Below are 13,045 nucleotides of genomic sequence, written 5' to 3'. Positions count from 1 at the left end.
TATTCCCAAACCACCGAATACAGCTCATATTGGCCATTTTGGATCGGAGTATTCAGCAAATTTAACAATCAAACGTAAAAGGACAACCATGCCCTGGATAGGGTAAAACTACCCAGGCGGGACTCGAACCCGCGACCTCTTGTTTGGCCGGCGAGAACTTTACTACGCCGCCACCAAGGCCGGGAAAGTGACGCTGTTTAAGAAGACCCGCACTAATTTTTCGTCTCGATTTGCCAAAACTATGTTAATGAAGCTTGAATAACTTAATCCACATATTAGTTTATTTTTGAAATAAGCCTACTGACGGAAAGAGACGGGTGCGAAACGGAAATTCAATGTGGACGCCTACTTTCCGTAAATTGCAGGCAAGTAAGGGTAAGAGTAAACAGGAAATGGCATCGCATAGATAATTTTAACTTTCCTTTATCCAAAAATATGCTTCCCTTAAAATTCATCACTTTTGTCACGGTCACTCGTAGAAATTGAACAGAATTACATTGTGACCTCGTTACCACTCAGTGTAGTGAAATGTCTACGGGTCACTCTGGAGCCCTATCCAGTAACTACGTCTCCTCGTTTCCGAAATTTCGGAATCGAACTTTCCGTTTCACTAACTCGGAAGCGCTTTTATGCTATTAAATATGCTAAATTTACTGCATTGTTGTGAAGGGTTAATGCCTTGCCTAGCATTAACGTTTTCAACTAGTTTCGCCTGTAATTTTATTATATTCATCCACTTCCCATAATTTTTAGTACTAATTTAGTACTAGTAGCCATTGTTGCAAGTAACTTTTGACTTCTTACCAACTTCTGCAGCACCACTTTCGCGGTTAATAATATTCCATAACTTAGCAGCTGGCACATCACTTTCCGATTCTGAGAAACGTGAATTCATTTTCCGATACCCTCCATCATTTCGGCCGCTCATTCCGAAATTATGACTTCTTTCCGAGAACCAACGACGAACTATCCGAGAGATTTCCGTAGTGGATAGGGTTCCTGAAGAAAAAGTTGTTTAATCACCAAAATATTGCACTGAATAACTAAGGTCGGACCATAGGAGCAACGTTCTTAAATATCTTCCCAATCTAAAGCAGAAAGTATTCTGGGTAATGAACTAGTATTTATCCTTGAGGCAAACTTGGTATCCTGGAAGAATTACTGTTTAAACCAATTCAAGGTAATAATCCATGTATGTTTTTAGCTGAATTTATGTTGTTTTCAAATAAATGAGTGAGAATATCTCATCCCTAATTTATTTTTACGACAGAATTTCATATTAATGATGTATAAAATAACTCTTCCATTTTGAAATATTATTTATGTATATTTTATGTTCAAATCCGGTCAATATGGAATGAATGTTAATGAAATCCTTTAAATTTGCACAAAACTAGATAGTGAGTGAAGGGCTGCCGAAGGGTCTCAGTTAAAGTAGACGTTTAGGTTTTCCGATTCTCTGGCCGGTAATCTAATTGATCTGGAAACGGTGAAATGTGTGTCCTTTTCCATTTTGCGCTGTTTTATATTCTATAATTCATGTACTCAGGATTGCTAACCCATTTACGTAAAAGACCTTGCTCATCTAAATTGGTGAATGCGCAAGTCAATTCGAAGATGCATTTCAGAAGCACAGGTCAAAAGATGTAATTTTTATCCGGAATTTTTTTGGTAACCTGAGTGTTTTACGGATTAGTCCGTAGAGTTGCACCTATTGTTTTGCCACGATTACCTAAAAGGAATCTATTTGCTATGATATTTCCCCTATACCTCGCAGGCATCATTGATTCCCATAGAACATATTATACGTGAATCATAGGTCAATACTCCTTTTTTCCCTTGCCTTCTCTTATATGGCCAACTAATTTCTTCTAAAACTTCTCAAACAAATTTCTTCCTTTAGAAATTTTTTAGGCGCCCTCTTTCTACTTTTCGGTCCCTTTTTTCCTCAAAAAACTTAACTGCCTGCTTTATTTTCTCAAACTATTTTTTTATAGCATCCCTCATTCTCTTCTATACAATCACCCAACTCTCTGTCTTTCTCGCATCTCCCTCCTTCTGAAGTAGCTCGGGCCATTCTTCCCTGTCCTAACGTTCGGAGATTTATAAACCTAGCCGTCGAAATACCCGTCGCCCACCAATGCTTACCCGCGGAAACCAATTGGGTTTGACTCACGCGCTGCCCCCCCTCTTCCCCTTGTTTTACGGCTGAGCATCCATCTGCGGTCCTGACCACCGACTTCTCTTCCTTTTTTTTCACCGTGCGCTGCTGCTGTCCGGGGCTACTCCCTTTCCGCCCTCCGGCCGATGGACAGCCGATGATGCATGCTGGGATTGAGCATGTGTGGGAGGGGTGTGGGAACGATGGTGGTGCGTGAATGGGGCTTCTCTTTGTACGTCCCGTGGATGCGTGCAGTACTTCGTCCTAAACTCCCTTTTTCTCTATAGTTGGGCCCGACGTTTGCCGGACACGGTTGTCAGGGAAACTGAAACATTCGAGTTATGGTCCTCTCCCTCTCCTTCCGTATTTGCCTTGTAGACTGAATTCAGGTTGTCCAGTGACCGGGAAAATGGGGAATTGTTCGTAAATTGCTAGTCCCTGTTTATGAATTATTTATGAATTTTTGCTTGGACCTATATTTTCGTAATCTTTTATTAATGATGATAATAATAATATTTACAGTTATAATAATAATATTCTACTTATTCATAAAACGCAAAATACATATATGCAATAAATAAAACAGTAAAGAAGAATATGTATAGGCATCCCTTAGGTATACCTGAATGTGAATAGGGGTTACCATCAATTCTTAAAGCAGAGGATGTTACTGATTATAAACATTAAAAAAAAAGAAAACATAATGGGACGAAAAAAAAATTTATAATGAAATATGTGTGCTGTACAAGATCGGAATAGAGAAAATAAAATTCAAGAATACTAAAAATAACAATGCGAATACAAAATAAACCATGAATTAAAAGAAGAACAGAGAATCTATTTTATAAAAAGTTGTAGAAATGATAGCTGTTAACAATGAAAATACAATATTAAATTATCAAGTCAGCTATCGATTAACAAATTAGAATTATCAAGGTATACAACAACTTATAATAGTTTTTCAATATCATTAGACAAAACAACAGAATGGAAATGTCTAGCCCTCTTGTCTTGAGGTGCCAACTGTGACATTCATAGATTAAGTGTAAAATTTCTGTTACTATGTGTAAATCTTTAAATTAGAAATGTTAATTAATGCATAAATATAATATTATCTAAAAGTATTGAAGTAATTTTGGGTGTTTTAAAATTCTTATCTATCGCTGTAATCACGTAAGTATAACGTGGAATTTTGTAAAATTTTCCCGGAAAACATGGAATTGTGGATGGGTTTTTGTGCATTGATTACCTGGACACCCTGTTTTTTCTAATGCTACCATTAAATTAGTTTCTTGACATTTTTTATGAAACGATGATTTTTTATGAGAGAAAACATAAATACCATAAATACCTGTATTCACTTGCTACCTCATCCTCTTTGATGGAGGAAAGTTAAACTAATTTTAATTGTCTTTTGTAAGGCAAAATATCAAGAATAGAAAACCAGAGAGTAGTTCACGAGAACCATTCGATTTAAGAAATTCATTTCCTAACCACAGATTAACAAACTTACGTTCCTTATAGATTTTTTATTAATCTTATATACATTTTACCCGTCAGTATTCATCAGGATACCTTTTTCTTTCTTCAGAAAACTTTCTTCTATTGACTGCTCTTAGCATTGCTTGAGTATTTTAATGCTATTTTCTTCATACCCGCTGCATTAATCTCATGATAGGAAAAAATTTAAATATTAAACATTGAGAATAGGAAAAATCACTTATTTTTTGTCGCTATCTTTCAAAATTGATCTAAAAGTAGTGATAGAATTTTTTTCTTCCACTAGAGGAGTCGTATGTTCATTTTTCATTTTTTTGTGGTATATCTTAGTATTTTAAGTTTTACTTCCATTTGTAGTCCCTTAGACCATGGATTGGATTTTACGTTTGTTTTGATGCTACATTTCCTAAATTTTTAGATGCCATTTTTCCGGCAAATTGGAAAAAGATAATCGTGGAAATCAGGACGTATTCGTATTTTGTTAAAACCTTCTGTTACTGATTGCTATAAAATCAAAGGATGATTGAGAAAAATTTTAATCTGGATTTATAAATTTTTATCATTCTTGTTAACTCTTAATTTTGATACCCTACAGTGAAGGGAAACAACTGGTGTACATTTGTATATTCTTGAGCTTCATCATCAAACACCTACTTTAGGAAGTTATATTTCCTTTCGTGCAGCTTCATGTCGACATCATAATCACTGCCAGTATTGGAATAGATATTGTTAGCCTGAGTTGACAATAAATACCTTCCTGCGAATCTGCAATCTGCAGTCCGTTTAGTTACAGGAATTTGATGAACGGGATTCGGAGCGCGGATTAAAAATGTCTTCATTTAAATGTGAACGACTTGATCGTTTATTTTTATTATTCGAAAACTGATTCAATATACAAGGGTCTTGCGGCCGATAAATTAAAGCCATAGCGGTGGAGAACCGGGTGAATTACGTTGTTTTTGGATGAGTGCTGCATGGAGATAAAATGGAGGAATACACTCATAATATATAATGCGAACGGTACGTAGGTACTCTAACGAATCAGTGCTATTCAATCGATGGCAATAATGTCTTTTTGTGGTAGGGTTGTAGTTTGTACGTTTTTGACATGGGGTGTCATAATATTCGGACACGATCGGCAAACCTCCCTCTTAATGCGGGCGCAATCAATTCGGCGTCCTGTTGTGGCCACCGTGCGGTTTTTTGCTCGTGCTTATTCCCGTCAATCGCCCACTCTTATTTATATTGTGTCAATCGCTTCACTTTTGAGTGTTTCTGGCATGTTCCCTCCCGTTGTTTTGGCATCACTGGACGCGGCCGAGCTGAGTTTTCAATCTCTCACCCTCTTCCTGTCCGTTGGGGTTCCTGCCGCTGTCGTCGTGCGGGTCTAAAATTACTCTCTCCTGCAATTCATTGGTTATATGAGGTTCGGAGATAGATCATCGATCCGTTTCCCGCGGCATGCAGCTAAATATGGAGTCGGTGAAGCATAGCCTCATAGACTTTAAAATGACACCTCACTGGTTAACATGGCGTTTCTTTGTTATGTACACAACGCAAAGAAACTTTAAAGCCGCCAATCGTAATTTTCTAGCGCGCCTGACCGGCACTCGGGAGTTTCGGGTTCGAATCCAGATTAAGGCAAATATTTTCATGGCAAACTTCATCCTTGGTGTATATGTATAACCTTGCACCTGTGTGCGTGACTGCTTGCAATGTCACTTGTTTCATGAAGTGCTTAGAAGTTTTTTGGTGTTGCAGTAAGAATGGATAAATATTTTTAATGGATAAGCGTATGAAGTGGAAGAATATTGTTACTGGGTATTTTTTTCAAGTTTAAGACAAAACAAACTTCTCCGCTCTCAAAATTGATGTATTATAGATACGAAGATAATGAAAGGCTGGCTTCCAAAGGTTTGAATGCCAGGTTTAATGATCACGTCTGATGGTGGGAAGGGTTTTCAGTAAGTAACGTGTGAGGTGGAAGAGATCAGGGTTCAAGTATAGAATAAAGAGTAATACCTCTTGTGCTGAGATGAAGAAATAAATGAGAATTGGAAAAGGTAGGGTTGATTGTTGATATTGGTGCTCTATGTTCAATGGAAACCTATCCATACTTGTAGATTCTTTATGTCTTTCGCTTAAATATTTATGGAAGGGAAATTGAATTTTTTTCGTACCAAATATTAATTTGCTTGTTAACTTTTGAATAATTAATTTTCATTATAATTTACCTTGATTTAATATTGATAAATCCACTGTATCACGAAAAAAATCTTTTTTACGTCCTATAGAATGTACATAAGTTCCTCTGAGACCATTGCGGTTAATAAGGTCGTGTACTAGTTGAGTCCGTGAAAATATCAACGTGTACGATTTTCCTTAAATTAAATTAAAAAGTACCAAAATGGAATTGTATGTCTTTGGATATGATGATTATCTCGGGAAATTTACATACTTATTTTTGAAACGTAGTAGGTACAACAAATTTTTATCCTAATATTTCGTTACTTTTTATTTAACATATGAAGTAAAATAATTTCCAATTTTCCACGTGAGTATTTCTTAAAAAAAAAAAGAGTCAACATGTTTCACTGCACTGCAGCATTATCAGGACTTTCTAGGATAGTTGGTATCTACGTGGAGTCCTAATGATTTTGCCGTACAGTGGAACATGTTGACTCCTTTTTAAATTTATATTTACATGGAAAAAATGCAAAACATATTACTTTGTCTCCTACAATGGATTTCCACAAAGTATCAACCTCCACCATTCATTTCAACTTTTTATTTATTTGGTATGCGCTCTTAGTTTTCATTTCTGGTAACCAATGCTTTTCTTCTATCCTTCCAGGTGTCTACGAGTACGTGCCGCTCGAAGGTGGAGCCGAGGGAGAGATGAGACTCCAGATCAACGCCCAGAATTGCATCCATTGCAAGACGTGCGACATCAAAGACCCGAGCCAGAACATCAACTGGGTCGTGCCAGAAGGAGGCGGTGGACCCGCTTACGATGGAATGTAGGGCGTGTCCCTGCTAAGGGATGATGTCCTGGAAATAGGGGATGTGAAGACGAGAGTAACCCCTTTTTCTGGATAATTGAGAGAGAGACTGCCTTCCTACACCCCAAGGATGACCATGCACCCTAACCTACTGCGCCCATGGGTGGCCAGTCTTATCCTGTTCCTTCAAGCAGCGAGGTACCTACCCTTTTAATCACCACTCGTCTTTTAACTCTTCCTGCGTCCACCCCTGTCATTTCACTCAACCGTCCTTCCTTTTTTTGGACCTCCCTTCCTTGGAAGTTCCCCCATTGAACTCTCCAGGAAGGAAGCCGGAGCTATTAATCCCTTCAGAGGTTTAATAGGTTGGCGGTCGGTCAGTCGTATTAAGAGGGCGTATGCACAGGAGAGCGCTTCCCTACCCCCCCCCCCTGCCAATCGCATTTGGGGTGGGCGGAGAAGGATTGGAAGGGCAGCATGGGAAGGAAATAGCAGGGGGTGGAGAAAATTTAGCGAAGGATAATGGTGGTGCGGAGTTGGCGGGTGGTCCGGCAGCTAGGTTGTGGAGCCTATGACAGTGTAGCGGATATTTGGGGGTTCGAAGCGAAATATTCTCCATTTACCATACTTCGTTTGTTTAGTAAGTTGTCACGTAATAATTTCCATTACAATTTACCTTGATTTTATATTGAAAAATCCACTGTCGTGAAGTAATCTTTTGACGCTCCCATAGAATATATCTTAGTACCACTGAGACCAGTGTGGTTAATAAGGTCGTATGCTAGTTGAGTCCGTGAAAATATCAACGGGAATGGGAGCAATCTTTCCTATGGCTTGTTTATATCAGCACTAGCTAAAGGCCTCTTTTTATCACCTCCCAAATTTGACGTCGGGATCACTCAAACAATGTTAACTTCCTCTGTTATCTCATTTTGGCAATGCTCCTCTACTCCTATATTACACGTTAACCCTCTTAAACTTTCTTTTTACCAATCCACTTCTTTTTATGAACAACACATAGCAACGTTCTTTTAGACAAGCAGTAAAAAATCTATATCATCAACCCAGTGAAACATACGTTGATATTTAAATTAATACAATAAAATTACCGACACTACCCAGTAACGGACAAAATTAAGTAAATAAAGTCAAATAATATGAATCATAAAAAAAATGGAGTTGAGCAATCAAAACGTTACACTATCCATTCTTATATTTTTAATAAGTTTACCTGGTTCGTTTTTTGTAAATTATTTCTACAACGCGTTCCTTCACGGTGGTGCTGTTCCATACTCTCACACACGGTCACCTTCCTCATAATTTTTTCTCTCTCTTCTCTTTTCCCGGAATTTGAGTATGATGGAGAGAGAGAGAGAGAGCTCCAGGGGCAACGGGGGTGAGAGGTCACGGGGAGGTGACCGTGTGTGCACCAAGGGGAAAAAATATCCGTCGGTCGCTCAGCATCGTTAGTTCTGCCCGTGCTGCGTGTTTGAACATCCCCCATTGCTACACGTGCACTCCTTCCCTTACTCTTCTGCGTATCTCCTCTCCCTTTCTGCCCCGTCCCTACCATCGCCAAATTTCGCTCGCATTCTGCCTTTCCCCGCTGTCCCGCTCCACCTACCTCTGTCCGTGGCCGTAACATTTCGATGAGCCCTAATTACTTCCCTCGCGTGCCTGAATTACTCTCCTGTCATCCCCTCCCCTTTCTCTCCAACCCCTTGCTAAAACCCCCGGATGGTGGGCTAGTGGGTGCCATCTCGCTACCTACCATTCTCTTGATTCACACCCATTTTCCGTTCTCTCCTCTACGTTTTCCACATATTCGTCGTCCAACCCGTCACACCATTCTCTGACGCAGACACCTATGATCAAACCAAGGGTGATTTTGGCTTTCGAAATTTGCGTAGCTCCCTGAGTGTAGGTGGTTGACATAGAGCTTCGGTAGATAATTTTCATAAATAATCGATGGTCAACTATCATTCCCTCATGCTGCCGATCTTCCACCGCCATTGTTCGTGAATTTTCATCGGTAATCCGTTGATTGTTGAACATCATGAGTTGGTTGACCATCCGCTATCGAAATACTGGATCTGACGGTTCTATCGTCAGTAAATAGGAGATCTCTGTCATATATTGGGCATCGATGAATTGGTTTCGATTGTTCGTTGATTTTCATCGGCAATCGGTCGATTGTTGAACATCATGAGTTGGTTGACCATCCGCTATCGAAATACTAGATCTGCCGATTCTGTCCTTAATAGAAACGGGATCTCTGTTATGCACTGGGCATCGATTAATTGCTTTCGATTGGTCAAGGTATTGGGCGAGCCGAGCTCTCTCTGTTTCGTTCCATCATCACTTTCGTGTTGCCTTTCCTCCTCCTTTCCTCACTGTTCGTCCCTCTCCACCGTGGCATGGATACCCAAGGGCACGGTGGTAGGGAGACTTGTCTGCATGAGGCGATCCCCTGGTGTGGGAGCTCTCTCCGGCTGCGGGCGTGTTAGTGGTGCTGCGTATTGTAGGGTGGGACAGAGGAGAGGACACCGTTAAAAAGGGGTTAGGTGGTAAAAGGGATGAGAGATTGGTGGGTGGCAATTATTTCGGTGGTGGAACTGCATGAAGCGGGTTGCTGACCAGGAGAGGGTGAGTTCAGGGGGAGGTTGGCTTTTTGGGAGGTTTTTAGCATCCCTCCCAACCCCCATACCAATGAAATGGGCGGGATAAAAGGTGGGTTGGGTGGTGGGTGCCCGTAGGGGGGGGGGTATTTTCACCCCACCAGACACCCACCACCACCCACCCCCCGTACCATCCACTGTGTGAGAGAAGGCTTGGTGTGGGTGAGAGAAAGGTGGCGTTAAACAGTGCGGTGAGGGCAGTGAAAACGCGACGCAGTCCGCCCGTTAGGCGCAACAAAATCATTCCTGGGCGCCCGCTTCGTCCCCCGGGCGCATCAGCGTGGCGCTCTCAGCGGGAGGGAGGTCCGTGGCCGGGACGTGTGTGCGGTCCTTTTGCACGCTGCTCTCTTTGCATGACAGCCACGGTGGCTGACATATCTCGCCCGTCCGTCCCCTTACTCGAAGTTGTTCCGCTGCATCCCAGCTGCCCATCCATCTTGCTTGTCCTTTCACGCTCGGGACGGTACTCTTAAGAGGATGCATCACTCCAGCGTGTTGATTTTCCTGACGTAATGTTTGTTGTAAGCTTAGGCTGTCACTCTGTATTTTTCATGTAATGCGCTCCAAGCTCTTGTTAAAATTTGCCTGTGCCTCGGATACGAAAATTTTACATCTGATAAAATATTGTAGCATAACTTTTACGTTTTTAGATTTAATTTTAGAACTAATTTGTCTACTATACATTTTCTGAAATAAAACAAGATGATGGTGTATGAGGATGCATTACACCCTCTCGATAGGTCGTTATTTGTCTTCATTCGCGATGATGCCTCGGACACTAAAATTTTACTTCTGGTATAATAATAAAGTATAACTTGAACGTTTTTAGAAGTTTAGTTTTAAACGCTTATTTATCTACTCTGAAATCGACTCGATAGTATAGTGTGAGGATGCATCGCATCCTCTTGAAAGGTCGTATTTTATCTTTATTGACTACGAATTGCTCGTTTAAAAGTAGCGCTCTCACGTTAAAATTTACTTGGTTTTTTAGTTTGGTACTTTGCCAACATATACTTCTATCTCTGATATAATAGTGTATCTTATAAAATTTTCAGGTGAATATTTCACGTTTGAGATTCAGGAAAGCGTTAACAATAGTCTCTTCCATTTATCCTGAATAATTCAATATGACATCGGTTTTTAATGAGTAATTCGTCGCGAAAAAACACTGTTCCAGCAGGAGTGAAGCGTCTTCTTAATTTAATAACTATTCTTCAGGAAAAAATACAATTAGAGTGGGTGTGGTGCGTCCTTCTAGGCTCCCAAATCTCCCTCTCCCCCACCAATACTTTTTTCGATCCGAACAGGAAATTACCGCATTCCTTTTCCTCTTTTTTTAGTCTTCATTTCAAGCGACGACAGCTGTCCCACCGGCTGACCCCACACCCCCCAAACCTATATTGAATGAAGCCGCTGGTGGTGCCTTCATCCATCGGGGAAAATTAATAAATTCCACTCATTGTCCCCCCAAGTCTCTCCATCAGCTTCTCATGTGAAAACTTTGGAAAGCTCAGCTTTGTTTAAGCCTTTTTTAATATTATTATGAATAAGAGGGGTGTAAATACTTGACTGATTGCTAAACGGTTGGGGTTTCCTAATTGTTATCACTTAAAAAAAGGTTGGGGAGGGGTTGATTGTAAAGGGGGATTGATTTTGGAATAGTCTTATCTAGATTTATATCCCCTGTCAACGCTGCGTCCCCTTCCTTATGGGAAGCTTGGTGTAGGGGTTTGAGCCTTTCTCCTCTCTCTCTCTCACCCGCCTTCCTTGCTTCGAGCACGCTGAAGCCTCGTGTGGGCCTTTCCCTCCCTTGCAAATCGCTCGCCCCACCAATCCGCGCTTTTTGTCATGCTCTGCCCTCTCCTCGCCCTTTTGTAAGGGAGGAGGAGGGATTGTTGGGGGGTCGGCGCGTGGAGTCAGTGATGGAGGTAGCGGACTTTATTAAAACGCCCAAAATTGGACTTTCCACCTCCCCCCAAATGCACACCCCGCCTCAGCGCTTCGGCCGTCCCCTTGGGCGGCTGAGGTGCTATACCATCCCCCGTATCTCTCTCGCGTTTCCACCCTCAAATATCTCCACCCTTCTCTGCTCACACACCACCACCACCACCACCTTCGGAAATATAAAAAATAAAAGTCTTGCTTTGCCGTACGACCGTGATCCACCAATCAAAAAGGGCGACGGACATTTTTTTGTATGTGGGTGGGGGTGAGCTGAGATATATGTAGGATGGGAGGGTAAAAAATTGTTCAATACACGCATTGGGTTGTTTTGGCTGTACGTGGAAGTCGCACATAAGGGGGCGAATTTATTTTGGCGTATGGGATGACGCATTAAGTTTTTTTTTCTTTTAGTTGCAAGGTTCTTTTGGAGTTTTGCTCAGGGGGTGGGAATCGGAAAATTGGTGGACGCCTGCCTATGTGAAATTATTGAGAGGAGTTACCGCCTGAATTCTCTCCGCGTAAAATATTTTTTTCCTCATCCAGCCTTCCTAGTGTATATGCCATCAGCTCATTTGTAATTCGGAGTCATAATGGCATACGTCATTACCGTGACTACTACTAGCCCTTTTCAATACCTATCCGCTGCCCTGAGTCCTTAACAGACTCTGTTGTAGGTTAAGCTCCGGAAGTGCCTCAATGCAAAAGTTCAATGAATCTGAGTCGTTTAAAAAAGAATTTATTTTTGTACTCGTGTCAAGATTCTTTATGTGGATATTGTTACGACTGTTGGGTCCTCTTATGTGCTATTGTGTCTTTCGACTGATGATTATAATACTCGCATGAATGTTCAAAGTGGTATCATAAGCCGCCTTATAAAGTTACGAGGCACTAATTATGACTGCCACGACCAGCTGTTGTTATTGGAATGCGTATCTGTTAAATATTTTTCTCCTGAGTTTGCTCAATATTGCTGGAGTAATATTAAATGAAATATGAGCGAATTCGTATGTTCATGGACGAGCTTGCAATTCAAACCTAATGTCTCTGTACGATTTGGGATTAATATAAGTCCACATTTTGTATCTCTTATGAGTAGAACTACGAGGAAAAAATATTCATCTTGCCTGTTAGACTCTTAAATTTAAATTATCAATGCAAAATAGTCTTAAAATCGATTTATTATGTAATTTAGAATGCATTTGATTGGGAATCGAGACATGGTGTCAGAACTGAGTTACGATTTAGTCCAAGTGGAATTTTTATCATGTATTTTTGAACAAACAGTGCTCAGTATTGTGTATTTGTAATTATGTTAATGTGTAATAATTTGTAATGTCCATTATCGCAGCGAAAACCTCTTCGATTGCCAATGTTTCATTTGAAGGGCCTTTCTCCGTGTTAATTGCTGGATGCGAGCAGCTGGCGTCAAAAGCTTGGCATATGAATGTAAGCATTGACTATCATAAAGGATATTAAAGACTGTAAATATTGATATTTTGAAATTGGTTTTTATTTTCCCACCGACTATATCTGATATTTTATACCTTCATTTTGTAAATGGGCTTTAGGGAAATGGAAAGTATCCCCTATATCAGTATGTTAAAATATTTTCTGGTTTTCCTCGACGTATGGATGTTAAGCAATAGAATTATGAATTAATATTTATTTATTTCTCCAACCATGGTATCAAACGTATTTTTCTTTTATCTTTTAACTATTTTATTTTTATTTAGGGATATTTTTTTGTCATTTTGCATTTT

At 40.3% G+C, this 13,045-nt stretch overlaps 1 protein-coding gene across 2 annotated transcripts in view; it reads left to right on the top strand.

The window, feature by feature from the left end:
• The window catches only part of LOC124162464 (electron transfer flavoprotein-ubiquinone oxidoreductase, mitochondrial), a 192,165-nt gene extending 179,378 nt beyond the window's left edge, over positions 1-12,787 (top strand). For both annotated transcript variants that reach the window (XM_046539005.1, XM_046539006.1), the window contains exon 11: positions 6,516-12,787. In XM_046539005.1, coding sequence (XP_046394961.1) covers positions 6,516-6,685 — 170 coding nt within the window. In that variant the 3' untranslated portion in view covers positions 6,686-12,787. The remainder of the gene's footprint in view (positions 1-6,515) is intronic.
• Positions 12,788-13,045: the final 258 nt, after the last annotated feature.

This window comes from Ischnura elegans, chromosome 7 (genome assembly GCF_921293095.1).
Source record: "Ischnura elegans chromosome 7, ioIscEleg1.1, whole genome shotgun sequence".
NCBI lineage: Eukaryota > Metazoa > Arthropoda > Insecta > Odonata > Coenagrionidae > Ischnura > Ischnura elegans.
Note: the sequence above shows the minus strand (reverse complement) of the source record. Positions and strands in the feature narration are given on the sequence as shown.